The 19,884-nt window shown below is 48.0% G+C and overlaps 3 protein-coding genes across 3 annotated transcripts in view; 1 reads left to right on the top strand and 2 right to left on the bottom strand.

Annotated features, from left to right (window-relative positions):
• Window positions 1–4,005: 4,005 nt before the first annotated feature.
• On the bottom strand, window positions 4,006–5,281 carry LOC121017289 (diazepam-binding inhibitor-like 5). The gene is made up of 2 exons (XM_040455467.1): window positions 5,147–5,281; window positions 4,006–4,454 (listed from the first exon to the last, which is right to left on the bottom strand). Exon 2 carries the CDS (start codon window positions 4,402–4,404, stop codon window positions 4,141–4,143), a length of 264 nt encoding a protein of 87 aa, XP_040311401.1. The 5' UTR covers window positions 4,405–4,454; window positions 5,147–5,281; the 3' UTR covers window positions 4,006–4,140.
• Window positions 5,282–5,313: 32 nt separating this feature from the next.
• On the top strand, window positions 5,314–11,649 carry GEMIN4 (gem nuclear organelle associated protein 4). The gene is made up of 2 exons (XM_040455460.1): window positions 5,314–5,429; window positions 8,293–11,649. Exons 1-2 carry the CDS (start codon window positions 5,420–5,422, stop codon window positions 11,457–11,459), a joined length of 3,177 nt encoding a protein of 1,058 aa, XP_040311394.1. The 5' UTR covers window positions 5,314–5,419; the 3' UTR covers window positions 11,460–11,649.
• Window positions 11,650–12,657: 1,008 nt separating this feature from the next.
• Window positions 12,658–19,884, bottom strand: part of TLCD3A (TLC domain containing 3A) — a 12,648-nt gene continuing 5,421 nt past the window's right edge. The window contains exons 2-5 of the mRNA XM_040455095.1: window positions 19,476–19,872; window positions 16,324–16,528; window positions 14,814–14,909; window positions 12,658–14,365 (exon numbers count right to left, since the gene is read on the bottom strand). Coding sequence (XP_040311029.1) covers window positions 14,096–14,365; window positions 14,814–14,909; window positions 16,324–16,528; window positions 19,476–19,872 — 968 coding nt within the window. The 3' untranslated portion in view covers window positions 12,658–14,095. The remainder of the gene's footprint in view (window positions 14,366–14,813; window positions 14,910–16,323; window positions 16,529–19,475; window positions 19,873–19,884) is intronic.

The raw sequence follows: 19,884 nt of genomic DNA on the forward strand, positions 1-19,884 counted from the left end.
GGGAAATTATTGTGTAAATTTTGAACAACCAAACTTCTCTGTGTCTCTTTAGACTAAGATTTGTTAATTCTCAGATTTCCCTTTAGCTTAATGAGTAATTCTTGATGTTTATCTCTGGTAATACTGTTCTTGTACAAAGAAACTATGCTTTTCCCAACTAGGCTGCTGACATAGGCCATCTGAGTTTGTTATTATAAATTAAGTGGTTTATGTAAGTACTGAATGACTAAACACATACTGGATTTCTTTTTATTCACTGCAATTTTAATATACCAGAATTTTCCTCTCTTAAATTACAGCTATGCATGAGAAAAGTTAATGCTGTTTATTCACCTGGGACATTTTGACTTTACGAAACAAGCCCCCTTTTATCTCAAGCCAGTCATTTTTCTTTAGCTGCAATCTTTAGTATTGTGTTCATCCTAAAACCATTTAGTGTACAACTTTGGCCTTTTATCAAGGAATCCAAAAGTTTGCCTCTGCCCAGTGTAGCTAGTGATTTTAGACCCCAGGTATGATTGCTTTCCCTCCTCTGGTATGCTCCACGAGAAAACAAAGTAATAAGAAAGATGGCTTTGGGAGCACCGGGGTGGCTCAGTCGGTTGAGCGTCCGACTGTTGGTTTTGGCTCAGGTCATGATCTCACAGTCCGTGGGTTCAAGCCTCGTGTCTGGCTCTGTGGTGGCAGTGCAGAGCCTGCTTGGCATTCTCTCTCTCTCCCTCTATCTCTGCCCCTCCCCTGCTTGTGCCATCTCTCTCAAAGTAAATAAAACCTAAAATTTTTTTCTAAGAAAGAAAGAAAGAAAGAAAGAAAGAAAGAAAGGAAAGGAAAGGAAAGGAAAGGGGAAGGGGAAGGGGAAGGGGAAGGGGAAGGGAAAGGGAAAGAAAAAAAGAAAGAAAGAAAGAAAGAAAGAGAAAGAAAGAAAGAAAGAAAGAAAGAGAGAGAGAGAGAGAGAGAAAGAAAGAAAGAAAGAAAGAAAGAAAGAAAGAAAGAAAGAAAAGAAAGATAGATAGATAGATAGATAGATAGATAGATAGATAGATGGTTTTACCCAAGCTGGTGTTTTAAGACAGATGAAGCCGGAAAGTTCTTGAGCTTCTTCAGGGTTGTGTTTTCAGAGCAGTCATTTTGTTTTTTGGCCTTGAGGGGTTGTGGACTTCTAGCATATTAAAAAAAAATTTAATGTTTATTTTTGAGAGAGAGAGAGAGAGAGAGAGAAGAGCAGAGAGGGAAACACAGAATCCGAAGCAGGCTTCAGGCTGTGAGCTGTCAACACAGAACCTGATGAGGAGCTCGAACCCACGAGCTGTGAGATCGTGACCTGAGCCTAAGTAGAATGGATGCTCAACCAGGTGCCCCTAGCATATTAAGTTTAAATTCAAGTTTCCCTTGGGTTAAATCCAGAGAGATTTAGAATGGCTATGTTGCAAGAGTTCCCCTAGCTTAGGCCAGAGAGTTAGTATGAAGTCCATATTTGTTTGACATCTTGGTGGAATTAGCAAAGCTGTGGATATTCACTGCTCTTTTATGTGACTTTCTGCCCATCTCACCTGTCACATGTTGCCATTGTGGCTTAGCAGAGTTTTTAGGAGGGGCTCCAATTTGTGCACTGAAATTTATAGTGAGAGTTAATGGGAACTTGCAGTTTGGTCTAAGATTTCCTACCTTTCCTTTGGGAAGTTCATAGGAAATTTACTCCGGCCTTAATGATCAACAAATACTTTTGCCTCAGGCCTCTATAAGATAATAGAGTCAATGATTCAAAAATCAGAGCAATATAAAAAGGTATACTTTGAAAAGTCTTGCTCCTACCTGTCCCCATCAATCCCATTCTCCCTGCCTCCTACTTATTAAGCATACAAATATACTTATGTTCTCCCATTCCTCCAAAAATTTTAGCACACTGTGTACATACTTTTTTTTGTTTTGTTTTGTTTTGAGAAAGTACATGCGTGCATGCACCAGCAGGGGAGGGGCAGAGAGAGAGATTCTCTTTTTTTTTAAATTTTATTTTAGGGAGAGAGAGAGTGCAGGCAAGTGGGGAGAGGGGCAGAGGGTGGGGGAGAAAGAGAGAGAGAGAGAGAGAGAGAGAGAGAGAGAGAGAGAGAGGATCTTAAGCAGGCTCCTAGCTCAGTGCAGATCCTGACACAGGGATGATCCCACAACACTATAGTCATGGCCTGAGCCAAATTCAAGAGTTGGACATTTAACTGACTGAGCCACCCAGATGCCCCACTTTTTTTTTTTTTTTAATAATGCATCTTACGGTTTTTTTCTACAGTCCTAACTATGGTGTATTTTTACTTTATCAGGTTTTATATAATGATTTACAGAATGGTATGGCTATACCTACAACTCCTGAGTTTATACCATATTTTGGAGCAAGATACTCTTTTTTTTTTTTTTTTTTTTTTTTTTTTAAGTTTGTTTAGTTTTGAGAGAGAGAGAGAGAGAGAGCGGGGGAGGTTCAGAGAGAGAGGGAGAGAAAGAGAATTCCAAGCAGGCTCTGCACTGTCAGCCCAGAGCCCGATGTGGGGTTCAAACTCACATGTGAGATCATGACCTGAGCTGAAATCAAGATTTGGAAGCTTAACCCACTGAGCCACCCAGATGCCCCTCCATTATTATTTTTAAGTAATTCACATTTAATGTGAATCAGGGTCCTAAAAGCATCAAAATGTGCTTATAATATCCTCCAAAGAAGAGAGGACAGCACAACTATTGTACAACTATAAACTATTTGCCCAGTTTATAGTTACAATAGTTCTTTAGTCACAGACACCACTGGTGTCCTGGGGACACTTTATTCTCAAGAAATATATGTACTTAGTCTATAGCCACTTCCTGTAAATACATGAACAGAAGATCCTAAAGATCTTTGGTTTCCTTTGTCCTCCGAAGTCTTTATGGTTGTTGCTTCTATTGTTTAAGGGTCCTTCATGAACTGGAGCTGACCTGATGTCATGATCTGTGAAAATAGTTTTTGAGGAAAAGTATTGGGAAGTTCCATGCCACAGCAGAGCTTTTTCTCTGAAATGTCTTTAGTAATAGCACTCCATATCCCAGTGCACTTTTTGTCCATCGATGCCTCCGTGATAATCAACACTAAGGAGTGGAAGCTGAGCTCAGGCACTTTGGCCTTTGCATGGGTCAAGGGGTGGGTGGTTTTTCTGAAACAAATTCGGGGGCGCCTGGGTGGCTTAGTTGAGTGTCCAACTTTGGCTCAGGTCATGGTCTCACGGTTCTTGAATTTGAGCCCCACATCAGGCTGTCAACGCAGAGCCCGCTTGGGATCCTCTGTCCCCCACCCTCTGCCCCTCCCCTGCTTGTGCTTGCACTCTCTCACTACCAAAAATAAACAAACATAAACAAATAAATAAACTCATTTACATGTACACATCTTGTCCTACCGACATGCAAGCAGAAAGCAGGGTTAACTACAGACTAATCCCAAGGAAATTTTGGTTGCATTCAGAGGCTGGGATTTTGAAACCATCTGCTTCGGTGTTTCTCATCTGCTATGTTGTCATGCATCAATTACAACACTAAATGTTTGACTTCCCTCAAATAATTAACTTCATCAGGCCTATGTTCCAGTGGGGCTTTGGGAAGTAGGACTTGACTTGAGCTTTTTGGAAGACAAAGACCCTTTCCCCTCAGTAATGTTGGGTTAGTAGTGAACAGACAACCCCTGAAGAGAGAGAGGCCTCAGCCTCCTCCTTCCTTCTTCTTTCCCCTGAGAGGCCTAGCCTCTGGAGAATGGTCTTTGTGACTGACCTCAAATATTGGGCAATTTCCATAGCATGATTCTTCCCCCAACTCTTCTACTCCTGCCAAATATCTATCTGGGAATAGGAAGGCTGGTAGCTCTTAGAATCCTACATGAAGCCAGTTTTGATGGAACTTTCCCTAGTGGAGAGGCTGTTTTCATATATTTTGGACACCTCCCCAGGATTCTCCCAGTCACTTTGAGTGTAATCACCTGTCAGCAAACAGTCACTCTCATGCAGTTTAAGTGATTTATTGAGGTCTTTCAGCTACAGTTGTTATGGCTTCATGACATTTCAGCCATCAGACTTTTAAGAAGCCCTTTTCCCTACCAGAGGAGCCATGCCACTTCATTCTGTTTGGCACTCCTCCTTATCCACTGTCATTTTTCTTCAGTTCTTCCACTTTGGCAACATAGATCCTCATGGCATCCATCTTGGACATCCCTTTGTTCTCGTTCCATGCCTCCCACTTGGCCTTGGCTTTCACATCTGTGGCAGGTGGGGCAGGGATGTTGCAGTCGCCCTGGGTGGCCTGTTTGTAGAAGCTGTACACCAACAGTTTCTCCTGATCACTCACAGGTCCCTTCAACTGCTTGACAGCAGCGCAGGCCATCTCAAACTCTACTTGGCACATTGGGGGAACTGAGGCCGGGCCCCTGTGTCTTTTCTAGGTGACAGTTGGAACTGGAGGATGGAGGATGGAGAGTTAGAAACACTGGAGGCTAGTAATTACGTCTCGGAAGAGTGAAAGGGAGCAAAGGAGACGGTAATGTTTGAGAACACGGGAGGTCCATGTGTGTCTTCCCAGTGAGAAGTCCAATGTGTTTTTATAAAGTTCAGATTGCAAACTGAGGCTCATTGGATTGGATCTCCCCTCCTATTGCTCTGGCTGGCAAAATGCATTTTCTGGGGAGGGTAACCAGTAACATTTCACAGGCATCTATTATGATGCCAGAAAATTTAGGATGCTGTGCTGCTGCTATGAGAAGAAGGCACTCTGGGGAGCGGGGGGAGGGCGGGTTGTGCGTCGGGGGGGGGGGGGCCAGATGGTCTTGAGTGAGACCAGGCAGACCCGCTAGGGGCGAAGACGCCTCTGAGTGGCACATCTGTGCTGGTTAATGGGCAGCCAGGGGGAGGGCGTTCAGTGCGGGTAATCCCGGGGGTTACTGTATGAGAGCGAAAGCGGAACCTGGGATGGAGGTAGTGGGTAGGAGCCACTGGGACTCAGAAGGCTAGGCTGGGCTGTGCAGGGGCTGAACACAAGCGGTGTTGAGCGCGCGGGCAAAGGGAGCTGTAGAGCCCAGGGGCCAGTGACCGGACGGACGTTTGGGGGCGGGGCGGGGCACGCAGGGCGGAAACGAAGTGCGAGTTCTTGCCTGTTGGCTGGTTGGAAGCCTCGGGCCGGTAGGGGGCGATGTGGGCCGGGCTGCCTGGACGCCGCTGACCTGTCGGTGAGGACCGCGCGTGCGCGCGGAGCGGCGGGAGGATCGCGACCGACCGCGCGGAGCCGGGGCTGAGATTGTGGGCGGGGTCTGAGGCGCGCGGCCCATTGTCCCGCCCCCCGGAACTGCCCATTGTGCCGTGGCGCCTGCGCTGCGCTCGCGGCCTCGCGGGGGAGGGGCGGCCTCACGGCCGCTGGCGTCGCCGCCATGGACCTAGGTGGGTGTCTCTGGTGCCGGTCCTCGGCCCTCCTGGTCCGCGTCCCGAGACGGGGGACGAGGGCGGTGCTGAGCGGGTCCGGGCTAAGGGAGACCTCCGGGCTGGGGAGGGTTTTGGAGGGCGGGGTTATCCTTGGAGGCCGGGGGTCGGGAGGCCGGGATCTAACCCCGGCCCGGCAGCTCCTTGGCCGGCATCTTGCTCCCTCCGGACGCCTTTCCACGTGAAGGGCGAAGCGGATGTGAAGTTAGATTTTCCTGAAGGTGGACAGGCAGGGTTTGTGCACGTGCTTTGGAAAATGCCCGGCTCAGAAGACGCCCGGGGGAATCGCGGATACCCCGACAGTCTCATTTATTGAATGGCTACCGAGTTGTTGAGCAAGCGTTTTACGCTCTTGAGGTCCTCATAGATATAACGGGGACGATGATAATGTATACACCACACAGTTTGGGGGCCTTTGGATTGAGAGCACGTGTATACAGTGTCTGGTACGGTGCCTTGTGCACAGCTAACGTTCATGCGACCAGCAGCTGTGGGGAGGGCCGCAGCAGCCGAAGGGCACTTTTGAACTTCTGTGCCTTTGATTCAGAATCCTCACAGGCAGGGTCTGCGGGAAGGGAGGGGAGAGCTAGTATAAATCGGTGGCTCCTTGTCCAGCCTCCCACCCTGCTAGCCATGCTCTTACGGAGATAAGACCAGGAGGCTGTTCTGAGAGAGCTGGGGTGAGGCACCCCGGGATGTGCCAGTAGAAATGTAGTCCTATCCCCAGTTAGCTCTTCAGTGGTGGAACAGGAGAGAGTTTGGAGCCCTGCAGCTGTGGTGATTTCTGTCCCGGCCCCATTACGCTGTAGTAGAGACATTCTGAGCAAACTCTTCCTGAATCTCAGTGTTCCCATCGCTACACCAGAAATGGTCAGCAGGTTGATTTGCAGATTCAAAAAGATCTCGCACAGTGCCTGACACGGAGTAAACACTTAATAAACATAGGGAGGGAGTTACAAGCACCAGTTAACCAGGAGTAATAAAAATACTTAGGATTTGCCCAGCTGTTAACCGATAGCTCCTGGGACTTAACTCCTTCAGGTAGCACAGTGACCATACCATCTCTGGAAAGTGGGTATTGGGGGCCAAACATTTTGGCTGAACTGATTGTGCAATAAAATTAAATGTACAGATTCATGGGGAGCATATTTTGGGGTCCTAGGAGACCAACCTGAACCAAAAAAAGGGGGGGGAAGGGGCAAAATCCCCAGTGAGACCCCTCAGGCAACCTGATCTTCCCTGGGAGTCTGCCTTGGCCACTGGGGGTCCAGGTGAATTGCCTTCACCAGTTGGTTGGATAATCCTTTGCCTTTAGCTGCTCCCTTAAAGTCGAAGGGCAGGACCTTTTTAAATCTGAATCAAGGCTCTCACTTGCTGGCTTCTTGGCCTGTATAAATGGGAAAGATGGGTTCCTGGAGGGGTGGCATCTCCATGCCCTGGGAAAGGGGAGAGAAGTCAGGAATACTCAATAGTGAGTAGTGTTTGTACTCTATTTTGTTTCCGGGCCGGAAGAAGCTTACTTGAGGAAGACCTATGTCCTTTCCTATTATTGAGCTGGGGAAGGCAAAGAGTAGTGACAAGGTTCTGGTCCTGTCAACAATGGAAAGATTTGGGGGGAATCAACGTTTATTGAGCACTTACCAGGCTCTTTGTAGCCAGATGCTTACTGTAGCTATATCTTATTTAACGCTCAGCAGCTCTGGGAGATGGAATCGGGAGCTAACAGCAACCACCTCTGCCAAGGGCTTAGCTAATATTATCGCTTGTTCCTCACAGTCCTAATAGGAAGTCTCTATTTTCCCCACATACACAGAAGGGAAGCTCAGAGAAGAAATCTAAGATTGCACTTTTAAATGGTTGAGCTAGGATTTAAAGCTGTGTCTAATTAAACATCCCAAAATGCCTTCCTTGAGAAGTCTGTTGATTCATGGCTCACTGAAGGAAGAACTTTTCTTTCTTAACCTAGCATTTTTTTGTGTCGACCTCTCGGTTTCTACCAGAGAACCAGCGCCTTCAGTAGCTTGTTCTGGTTTGACAGAAAGAGCTATGGGGTAAACTGTTTCCCTGAAAGGCAGAACATTTGAAATCTGTTTGCAAGACAAGGCTGTAAGGGAAAGGAAGGACGGCAAGGCTTGTCTGATTGCTTCTATGCCCACATCCCTGGCCTGTGCCCCTCTTACGCTATATCATTACTTAGAGGCTCAATTGTCACATTCCACACTACTCACGTGGTGGCCCCTGCAGTTTGGTACTGCTGTGATATCTCTCTCTCTCAGCCTTCCTCCCCACATCCTCTGCTGGCCCATCCTGTGCTGGAGGGCCTAGCCCTTCCCTTTTCACATGCTTTTCCTGCAGGATCTCATTTACTTTGTTCATTCCATTGATCCCCTCTGGGTGGATATCTCCCTGAGCTACATTTCAGGATGGACTCTCCTCCTGGGTGTCAACCCCACCTTTCCATTGCTGGAGGATGTTTCTACATTAATGTTCTACCTCAGACTCCAAATAACCCAAACTGAACAGTGGGTTCCTCCGAAACTGTTCTGATTCTTCTTTGTTCCTCCAGTGATGCCCATTGTCTTCCCAATCCAGGCTAGAGAGTATGGGAGTCCTTTTTTATTCCTCAGGCAAGTCCTTTTGACTCCAGCTCTGCAGCAGCTCTTGGAACTATCCCTTCTTCCCAGTCTCACTGAACCCTTCTCATGTCCAACTCTGATAATGACAACCAGCCTATGCTAACTGATGTCTCTTTGCCTCTAACTCCTTCTAATTATTTTAAATATTTTTCACCACATTCTGTCTTGTTCGGTTTCTCTCTGTGCAGGACCCTTGAATATCTGCGAGGAAATGACTATTCTTCATGGAGGCTTCTTGCTCGCTGAGCAGCTGTTCCACCCCAAGGCACTGGCAGAATTAACAAAGTCTGACTGGGAGCATGTTGGGCGGCCCATTGTGGAGGCCCTAAGGGAGATCTCCTCCACCACGGCACATTCCCAACCCTTTGCCTGGAAGAAGAAAGCTCTGATCATCATCTGGGCCAAGGTTCTTCAGCCCTTCCCTGTCACCCCTTCTGACACTGACACTCGGTGGCAGGAAGATGTGTTCTTCTCAGTAGTCAACATGATCCCTACCATCAATCACACAGTGCTTTTTGAGCTGCTCAAGTCTCTGGAAGCTTCTGGACTCTTTATCCAGCTCCTGATGGCCCTGCCCACCACTATCTGCCGTGCAGAACTAGAGCACTTTTTGGAGCACATGTCTGTTGACACTTCTTCAAAGGATGTGGCCTTTTTCCTCAGTGTCTGGTGGGAAATGATAAAGCACAAAGGCAATCAGCAGGACCCCCTGCTCTCCCAGTTTAGAACAATGGCCCATAAGTACTTGTCCTCTTCAGATGAGTTCTCCCATCCTCCAAAGAGGTTTAAGTCAGACCCAGATGTGTGTCCTACTATGCCCCTATTGGCCATGCTGCTCACTGGGTTGAAACAAATCCAAAATCGAATCCTGTGCCCCGGGATGAAGTGCTATGCGCTAGCCAACTTGGCTGACATGCTGACGGTGTTTGCACTAATGGAGGACAACCCCCAGGAAGTGTCTGCAACTGTGTATCTGGACAAACTGGCTGCGGTGATCTCCGTGTGGAATTTGGACACCCAGAACCCGTATCACCAACAGGCACTGGCCGAGAAGGTAAAGGAAGCAGAACGGGACATCAGCCTGACTTCCCTGGCCAAGCTTCCAAGCGACACAGTTTTCATCGGGTTGGAGTTCATGTGCAGCCTGCTGCGAGAATGGGGGGAGGAGCTGCAGACCGTGCTCAACAGCAGCCAGGGGACAAGTTATGACAGCTACCGGCTGTGTGATAGTCTGACTTCCTTCAGCCAGAACTTGAAGCTCTACCTGGATTCCACCAGCTTGTCTAAGGAGGAGGGGCAGGTGGTCTCTGAGCTGGCAGAGTGTGTAGGGGACTTCCTAAAGAAAACAAACAGGGTGCTGAAGAACAAGGGCTTCGAGAAGGACATCACTGCCTCGATCGCCATGGCCATCATCAACCAGAAGATGGACCGGCATATGGAAATGTGCTACATTTTTGCTTCTGAGAAGAAGTGGGCTTTCTCAGATGAGTGGCTAGCCTGCCTGGTAAATAACCAGGCTCTCTTCCAAGAGCCGGACTTGTTGTTAAAGCTGTTGCAAACGGTGATGGAAGTCACCGTGACAGACCGAGCCATCCCTGAATCTCAGATCAAACAAGTGATCAGCCTGATCCTGGAATGTTATGCAGACCTCTCACTGCCAGACAAAAATAAAGTCCTATCAGGCACCCTGCGCTCCTGGGGGCGAAAGGGTCTGTCTGAGAAGTTGGCTTACTTGGACGGGTTTCAGGAAGACCTCAATACAACTTTTAACCAGCTCGCACAGAGTGCCTCTGAACAGGGCTTAGCTAAAGCTGTAGCTTCTGTGGCTCGCCTGGTAATTCTGTACCCAGAGATCACGGTGAAGAAAATGTGCAGCATGGCTGTGGTCAATCTTGGCACTCACAAGTTCCTGGCTCAGATTCTCACTGCCTTCCCTGCCCTTAGGTTCATGGAAGAGCAGAGTCCAAATCCACCCACCAATTTTGTGGTGTCATGCCTCAAAGAAGCCGTCTGGAGAAAGTTCTCTACACCCAAGGAAGAAAAGCAATTTTTGGAGCTCCTGAGCTGTCTCATGACTCCTGTGAAGCCCCAGGGTATCCCAGTTGCTGCTCTTCTTGAGCCAGATGAAGTGCTAAAAGAGTTCGTCCTGCCCTTCTTGATGCTAGATGTCAAAGAGGTGGACCTCAGTTTGAAGATCTTCATCCAGACTCTCCAAGCAAATGCATCTTTAGAGGGATACTGGCTGCAGACCTGTTCTCCGTTCCCTCTCATCTTCAGCTTGTGCCAGCTGCTGGATTGCTTCAGCAAATACTGGCAGCTCCCCAAAGAGAAGCGGTGCCTCTCTTTGGATGGGAAGGATTTGGTGATCCATATCCTGGAGATCCTCTGTGAGATTGTATTGGCTAATGCTGAGACCTTCTCCCCGGACACATGGATCAAGTCCCAGTCTTGGCTCCACCGGAAGCTGGAACAGCTCGATTGGACAGTGCGTTTGAGAATGAAGAACCTCTTTGAGGGCCACTTCAAGTGTGAGGTGCCGGCCACACTTTTTGAGATCTGTAAGCTTTCTGAGGATGAGTGGACCTCCCAGGCCCACCCTGGGTACGGGCCAGGCACAGGGCTTCTTGCCTGGATGGAGTGCTGCTACCTCTCCAGCAGCATCTCTGAGCAGATGCTTTCCCTCTTGGTGGTAGATGTGGGCAACCCTGAGGAGGTCAGATTGTTCAGCAAGGGTTTTCTGGTGGCCCTGGTACAAGTCATGCCTTGGTGCAGCCCCCAGGAGTGGCAGTACCTTTACCAGTTGACCAGGAGACTATTGGAGAAACAGCTCCTACATGTCCCTTATAGCCTGGAATATATTCAGTTTGTTCCTCTGCTCAACCTGAAGCCCTTTGCCCAGGAGCTCCAACTCTCTGTACTCTTTCTGAGAGCCTTCCAGTTTCTCTGCAGCCAGAGTTGTCGTAATTGGCTTCCTATGGAAGGCTGGAGCCATGTGGTCAGACTTCTCTGTAACAGTCTGACCAACCTCCTGGACTCCGTTAGGTTGATACAGTCAGTTGGCCCTTGGGCTCAAGGACAAGAACAGGACCTGACCCAGGAAACCCTGTTTTTTTATACCCAGGTATTCTGTCATGTTCTGCACATCATGGCCATGGTCCACCAAGAGGTGTGTGAACCTCTCTACGTCTTGGCCTTGGAAATCCTCACCTGCTACGAAACCCTGAGCAAAGCCAACCCTTCTGTTAGTTCCTTGCTCCAGAAGGTAAATGAGCAGCGTTTCTTAAAGTCCATCGCCGAGAACATTAGCCCTGAGGAGCGGCGCCAAACCCTGCTGCAGAAGATCAGCAACTTCTGACCTTTGTAGATCAGAAAACAGCTGGGCCCTCAACATGGGTGGGGTCTCTAGGGGTCGAGCTGAGAAACATAAACTTTTCAGTTATGTGAAATTGTACACAAGCTAAGAAGGTATATGGCAGTAACTATAAAGAAAATAGTTTCTTAGATGTTTATAACGTACAAATTATAAAATTCTCTTCTGAGTTTTATCCTGTCTCTTGAGTCTTTCTCGTCAATAGTCTAGGCTTAGAGATTCCCTGGCATTGGGCTCAGCTGGAGTCTTAAAGATCAAGGCAAAGTGGGAGGAACTTGCTCATAACTGGACCTATCCACCCTAGAATTTGGCAAATGAGTCCAAAGGTGAAATAACCCAAGTGGAAAAATTACCAGGTATGTTCTTTTGCACTGAAACCCCTTTCCAGAGTCATTTCGTGCTACCTTGGAAAGGGCAACAAGGAAAAGCACTCCCTTCTGCCAGCAAGTGGCTGTGTGATTTGTGTGCCCGAATAGCCTGCACCACTGTAAAAGAACGTTGGACCAAGAAAATTAAATGTCAGAGGGTAGACTACTAACCTTAAGAAAATGGGTGACTTTGGAATTGGCGTACGGTCTTAACTCCATTCAGTGGACCCAGGAGGGGCTGTGTGAAACCAGGTCTGGTAAACAGCAGAGATGGGTATAAAGGATGGGTACAATTATCTTCTGCCTAGGGTAAGTTGTCATGGTTTTGAAGAGTGGGAGCGGGCAGTGGTGTGTGCAGAAGCATAAAGATGCAAATTTAACATGTCTGGGTATATCCCAGAACTATGAGAACTGGTCGGTGAGACGCTTAATTTGGGAGGTAGGGAAAGGAAAAGGATATGCCCCGTCACCTTCCTGTGCATACCTTCACTCAAAATGGGGCATTATTCTGGTTCCCGCCCCCGCCTTAAGTGGGTTGGCTTAGTGGCCTACATTTGGTTTTCAACCCTCCAATTCCTCTAATTGGTACTTACATAGGAAGGGAAGAAAGCGCCAAAAGTTACCTGATCAATATGCTTGAACTCTAGGACCCTACCATGTATTCTTGGAACCCCAGAAACGTTAGAGTAAGGTATGAACTAGGCCCTCCTAGACACTGACAGCATGACCACACCCCCAACACCCCCACTTCTTCCAGGTGCATGGATGGGCCGGAAACCATAGCACACAACAGTGAGTCCAGTCAGGTCACAGGATGGGTCTGGAAAGAAGTCAGTATTGATGTATTTCACAAATGAGAAGAAGCTGGGAAATATTAGTGCAATTTAATCACCACAGGGGTGATTTATAAAGATACACCGATAATAAAAATGGTAAAAAAAAAAAAATTAACAGCATTTTAGGTTTTTTAAATGGCACCCATTAAAGACTGAAACAGTCAAAATTTGAGACACCGTTATATACCCAGTACTTTAAAAGTTCATGGACAACAATGAATTAAAAGGCACTTTAAAAACATCTAGATTTTTACTACCACTTGAAAAAACGCTTCATGGTAGCAGTTTCTAAAAACCATCCTAGTTGATAAGGAACGATTAGTACTGGCACCAGAGGATCCTATTTGCAAGTGGCGGGTGAAGGAGTCAGTCCACAGGATGTATTTTGGCCAGCGCTGTCTTGCGCCCTTGCTCTCCAGCCTTCTGTGGCAAAGTGGCCGTATGCTCATGTAGGAACAGGCTTTGGGACACAGGCTCTGGTCAGGCAGCCTGGATGAGACATCTCATGGTCTGGAATACAGAAGCCTGTTTCCATGTCATATGGAAAGGGCAGTGTCAAAGCAGGGTTACCCAGTAAAGAGCTTGATAGGCACCGTTCGCTTTACCCCTATCGTAACAACGGCATCCTGTGCGTGTGGATACGGGGAAAGCTGGGCTTGAGGGAACGTGCTAAAAAAGGAACAGTATCTGTGACTTTACAACAAGCTCACATGTTTGACACTGGTCTTCCCAAGGCAGCCTACGAAGGCGCTGATCTATCGGCCTCTGCCTACTCAAGTGCTGTAGGTTCCCTTCCCCACCTCTTACCCTGCTGCCAGTGAGACTTCTGAATGGAAGTCAGTGGACACAAGAATTCAGTGTTGGCACATGGATGACAGGATGAGGCATGGGACCAATGGGTTATCTAGTAAGTGGTAAAAAACTACCTACACACAGTGATTTTCCCAGGCCAACATCACAAGAACTGACGTGAAGAACCAAGTCTTGCTTCTGCTGGCCCGGTATGTGTGGATACTGCCCTGAGTGGTTGGAAAGGTGGGTAGCCACCAATATTAGGGCCAGGCAGGTGCCCAAACACTTACCACCCTAGTCTACCTGTCTCCATACCCCATGCTTCTACCTCCCAGAACCTTTGAGCTAAGACCCAAGGAAGGATCCTTGGGCTTGCATTGAAACCACCTTGCTACCAGTGGAAATCTGACAGAAGCCAATAGTTACTAAGAAAAAAGTGCTTTTGCAAAAGGGGTAGAAGAGGGAGGTAATATGAATATTCTTTAGAAAACCTCAAATCCCTCTGCTTATCAATACCCCAAGGGCTGAGGCCACCCAGGGCACAATTTGGTCCACAGAATATTGATTGAGTGGAGGAGGCAGCTGGTGTGAGGAGGCACCCTCACTGCCCGACTCCGGAGAGCAATTACCCATCCTTTCGGGCTGGGGGAGCATCAAAGAGCCGTGTCGCCTTTTTGCACAGCAGAGAGAACCAGTAGATCTGGGGAGCGATGAGGAAGCCATTGGCCACGTTGCAGTAGAAAGGGATATTGAATGGCACTTGGAGTAGGCTTAGTCCCTGCTGTTGGCCATAGGACCAGTACATGAAAGGGAAAAGAAGGATCCGACAGCAGAGGAAGGTGGTCAGTGTGAGGATTCCGTTCACTTTGTACAGAAGGGTATGCTGCTGCTTTAACTGCAAGAGAAGAGGAAAGGAGAATGCAGAGTCACCAAAAGGCTGTGCCTTCAGGGAACGACTAGCCCAAGCCCCACCGCAGTAAGGGCCAAGCATCTAGTCTTCTGACACTTGTAGAAAAGAGGACTGAATGCCACTGTATTTATGTGTGCATATAGGCTTGTGGTTTTTCCAATACTGATACTGAATTTGGCATAAGCTGCCCAGCCGACAGGCGTACGGAAACTGAATTAAAAAAAAAAAAAAAAATCAACCTGTATCAAATTGGAATCAGAAGTACAATTTCAACCCCATCGGCTCAGAACACCAACTGACCTTTAGGTCTGTTCAGTGGTTTCCTATCCCCACTATTCCTAGCACGAAGGGATTTCTCTAAACCCCACAATCTACCCAGGAAGAGCAGAGTCGGCTTCCTCCGCACAGCTACTGCCGTCTCACTCATACGTGCCTGAATCAGAACTCTGCCCAGCGACACAAATGGAGTGCTCAGTTCTGCCGTGAAGATACAGCCAACAAAGAAGTCGCCAAGGTCTCCCCTAAGCTTCTGCGAAAGGAAAAGGGGAGGGAGGAAAAAAGGGGAAATAAGACATGGAGGTTAAGGAATCACCAGAAGGAAAATTCCAACCAGGGCTATTGAGAAGGGTGACCACGAGAGAGCACGAAGGGAAAGGGAAAGGCTAAATGAGCAAGTACAGGCCCAGTGAATGTGCTGCTGCTTCCACAGCAGTGACATTTGATGGCCAAATCCCTAAGATCCAGAGGCAGCTTCAGATCAGCTGATTGCATCACACACCAAGCTTTTTCTGAATTTCAATGTCAGCCGGAAGGAACCGTGTAGCCTACTTTTGGGTATCTAACTTTGTCACGCCAAGGGCATTTAGCCAGTTTGAGTCAACAAAATATGTGCCAGATCCTGTGCTGGATGTTAGGGCCCCAGAGCAATCAGGTGAAGCTTCTTGAAGAATGTAATATACTCTACCACTCCTTTTATCTTAAGAAAAACCAGGATTGGGGCGCCTGGGTGGCGCAGTCGGTTAGGCGTCTGACTTCAGCCAGGTCACAATCTCGCGGTCCGGGAGTTCGAGCCCCGCGTCGGGCTCTGGGCTGATGGCTCAGAGCCTGGAGCCTGTTTCCGATTCTGTGTCTCCCTCTCTCTCTGCCCCTCCCCCGTTCATGCTCTGTCTCTCTCTGTCCCAAAAATAAATAAAACGTTGAAAAAAAAAAAAAAAAGAAAAACCAGGATAGCGTAGGATAGCAGCTCTGTCACCTCGTACCACTGGGTACAATAAGTAAACTCTTAGGACCCTGGTTTCTTTATCTATGGTACAGGGCTAATAATACCTAATTATTCTCTAATAACTTCTGATCACAGATAGAAAGCTACAAGCACCTGTCACCTGGTAGGCACTCAAAATTACTAATTTCCTTCCGGCATTCCCATTCTCTTCCTCGTTGGGTGGGTTTTTGTGGGGAAATGGATCCAAGGAGAAATTATGAGGCTCTCTGCTTTGAGAGTGTGCTTTTGTGATCTCAAAATAGTGCATACAGTACTCTCCGGCACTGTTAGAGCAAATGGCCAGTTGACTGAGCTGCTCTCGTTTCTTTAAAACAATTTTTATGTTGCCCTGCATTGTGTCTTCAATTGTTCTTATATTGTATAAGCTAAAGACAGAACCTTTGACAGAGCCTGGGAGTCACAGAGGGCTGGGGGCTTGCATAAAGAGTAATGTCTGTAAGGAGGATCACAGACATTTCAGATCTTTTTTTTTTTTTTTTTTTTTTTCCTGCAGGATCTGCCTGGGACGTTTTACTGCTTAAGTAGCTGGCCCAGGAGAGCGGGTGCAGCAGGGAAGGGGAAGGCAAGACATTACTCAGAGGCAACAAACAGTCAAGAGAGCCAGTTTAACAGGAGAAAATGAGTGACCGAGTCTGCTGGTGGCTGTGCTGGAAGGCCATACCTGTGCCACTGGCACAAGGACAAACAGAATGACCGCATGGTGCGTGATCATGAGACGGTTTTTACTTAGGAAGCTCTGAAAAGTGGTGAGGGACTGTCTGCGGCTCTGGTCTCCAGTTCGGTACCATTCACAGAGGTACATGGCGTAGGAGTCATAGATCATGTATGGAATCAAGAACCAGACGTACTCCCGGGCAAGCCAGTGCCTAAAAGAAAGCATATGAACGATCCATGAAATAACTATGGATCTCAATTATGAAAGCTCAAAGCCGACCTCTTCTCAAACACATCCCCTTCAACTTCGTACCTGATTGTTTCCTACTCCAAATACTTTACAATGGAGACACTGACAGTGATAAGGTGAGTGAAAAATTTTCTCTGAGTGACAGGGCAAATTCCTAAGTGTCAAAAGCAGAAAACCAGGATCCACTCAGGACCACAGAGCCAGCTGTCACTATTTCTCTGACTTAGCTACTCATTTCTAATGGGCTTTCTGGCGCTTTTTGATATAAGTTAACTTTGATATCGATATCTCTACAAATGATTCAATAGCCTCACCAAGAAACTGGTTTGAAGGTAGGTGTCCCAAATGCCAAATCAAATATTTCCCGTTTGACTTCACTTAGTTGCTCAATAGCTGGGAGTTTCCTCTTGCATCTGCTTGCAACCCCACTGTAGGGAGTTTCTGGGAGCTACCCTGACCATTTTCTTTAGAATTCTATGGCTAATCCCAATTGCACTCATTAAGAAAAATACATCTGGAAATGAGCCCAGAGCCCAAGGACTTACCTTACAGCAGTCAGACACCAGAAGAGAAGCTGGGACAAAAGACAGTGTTCCCATTTACTTGTCCAAAGGGGCTGAATCAACATTTGCAGAATCTAAATGACTGTGTATCACTGCCCCAGAGCAGATTAGAAGTCTCTAATTTCTACACTTTTGTTCCCAAATGATAAATAATCATTCTATAGGTAATGTGAAAAAAAAATCAACATAGAAATCATATGCTATGCTGAGAAGGAACAGCTTCACTCAGCAGATTTTTACTGTGCACCTGTCAGGTAGAAGTAATTTAGTTTTCTGGTTCTCAACCCGAATTCAGAATCACCTGTAGTGCTTGCTGAGGACTCTGTTTTTAAGATGATCTAGGTACCTCTAGAACATCCTTAGGCAGGAGTTCCTGAGTGGTTCAGCTGGTTAAGCATCTGACACTTGATTTTAGCTCAGGTCATGATCTCATGGTTCTTGAGATAGAGCCCCGCCTTGGGCTCTGCTGACAGTGCAGAGCCTGCCTGGGATTCTCTCTCCTCCTCTCTCTCTCTGCCCCTACCCACCCACCCACCCCCCCGACTTGCATGCTTTCTCTGTCTCTCCCTCAAAATAATAATAATAACCTTTAAAAAAATCTTCACGCATACATGTAAAGGTGGAGGGCACAGAAATGTGTCTATCTCTACTGTGTGATCAGAGAATCTAAGGCATAAAGAGACACAAAAGGAGGAAACGGAAAACCAAACTCAGGTGTGCGACCAGGATCAAGCCACTAAACACGTGGAGCTTCTGAGGGGAGACACCACGCTACAGAACGGGCAATTAATGGCGTACCAGTATCTTCTGAAATGCTTAGTGGCTACTCGCTGCTTGCCCTCATATCAGCTCAGGATAATGCTGTGGAGTCACGTCTGTCAGTTTAATCTTTGCAAAGGAGGCTGGTTTCAAGTTGGATGTGACAAACTGGGGGCAGTGAGGGAACTTGTTGCATGATCAGAAAATGGCCAAAGAGTTGATCTGGCTAACATGCTGTGGTCAGTTGAAAGTTCTGGTGACTGATTGGATGAGATCCAACACAGATCGGATGGGTTTCATCTTCTATCTAGCTGACCCATTCTTATTCTTTGCTCTTCTGAACTCTTTCCTCTTCCTGCAACTCAATAAGAAACTATTTCACCCATTGAACTATGAGACAGGCAGGGCATTGAGCCCCAAAGTGGGAAAGAAGCGACTTGGATCCAGATTCCTTTGTGTCCCCACACTCCAGGGTGGTTCAGCCTCCACCACAGGGACCCACACCCTCAGGTTAGCCCCCGACACCTCAAAAATGGCCAAAGAGAATAAAAACGGAACCCGGCCAAGCTAATGCTGTCAGCCTGTGGTATATGCAGTCAAGGCCACTTGACCTATCTTCTGTCTGCATAGCCCATAATTCCTTGCAGATAGCTGGTTTCGTCTGCAAAAGAGGCACAGGAAGAAAAGCGCAAAAGCTACAGGGCAGCACTAATCCAAGGAAGATCCGGACGCTAAGTCTGCAGGCCACAGTGAGGTGGACGCTGCACTCTGGCTCCCATCAAGTTCAGTCTCGACAGGTGAAAAGCAGGGCACTTTGCAGAGTCAACATGAGAAAGGGACTAGAAGAGGCTCTGAGATTTTCCCAGCGTGTTTCATTATCACTCTTTAGGAGAAAGTAAGAGGGGTTCTGGGAACTCAGATGGAAAAAAAAATGGTTTTTTAGAAAAATGGGGGAGGGAGGCACAATTGCTGAGATCTAAACACTGTACAAAGTAGACCACTCTGGTCTTTATGATTTTCTTCACTAGAGGCACCTTTCCTGACCTGTCTCTGGACCGAGTTCTGATTGGCGTACAAGTCAGTTTTCTGAAAACACTAGAAGCCTGTTCATTGCCTTCAGCAAATCCAGAGGAACCACGGAGCCGCCCTTGTAAAGACAGGGTTGGTGGATTCATTCCTTTCCACCGAGGGGGCTCTCTGCTACCCACACTGGACATACGTTGGCCAATGAAGCTCCAGAGTAGGACCCTAGTGAAATCACTGAAAAGAACCAAAAGCTAATGTTCCGCTTCCGAGTAATTCTCACACTTACGTATCTCACAAAGTACTTGGGTCAGTGGCCCACCTTCAGACCTAGACCCGTCATTCACTAGCGTATCTTGGGCTTACTTTCTCCCAAGTGGGCGAGGCCGAGAGACGTACGGAGAGGAAGAGGCACTAATTATGGTGCCCCAGCTTTCCCATCAATCGGCTCCCCAACAGCACGTGCTGATAAAGAACTAGCGCCTGAGAGCCACTCGAATAAGGACACTTCCACAAAGTTCGGCGCTGTCACTGGTGCTGCTTTCACCTGGCGCTGGATGTTACCTGTCCGTGATCACGTCGTTACAGGAGCGGATGATGACGATCCCCGACCCGGTGGCCAACACAGCCTGCACTGAAGAAACCAGTCTAACGTGCGGCAGAAAAGAAAAAAAAAAAAAAGAAAGAAAGAAAAAGTCCGGTCCAGGAGACAGCACAAAGCCCAAGCCTTCAACCTGCCTCTCGCGCAGGCGGCCCGGGCGCCAAGGGGGTGAGGGAGAGGGTACTGCCGCCGCCGCCGCGCTCCCCGACCCCCGAGCAGCAGCTTCCCGCCCCGTCCCGCCCCGCGTGGGCGCCCTCCAGCCGGCTCCCTCTCCCTCCCGGGGGGACGCCCGCCGTCTTCCGAGAGCTCCGGCCAGCGCCCCGGAGGGGCAAGGCACCGGGGAGGCAGCCCCCTCGCTTCCTGTCGCCCCCC

This window comes from Herpailurus yagouaroundi, unplaced genomic scaffold (assembly GCF_014898765.1).
Source record: "Herpailurus yagouaroundi ecotype Mexico unplaced genomic scaffold, PumYag 215, whole genome shotgun sequence".
Taxonomy (NCBI): Eukaryota; Metazoa; Chordata; class Mammalia; order Carnivora; family Felidae; genus Herpailurus; species Herpailurus yagouaroundi.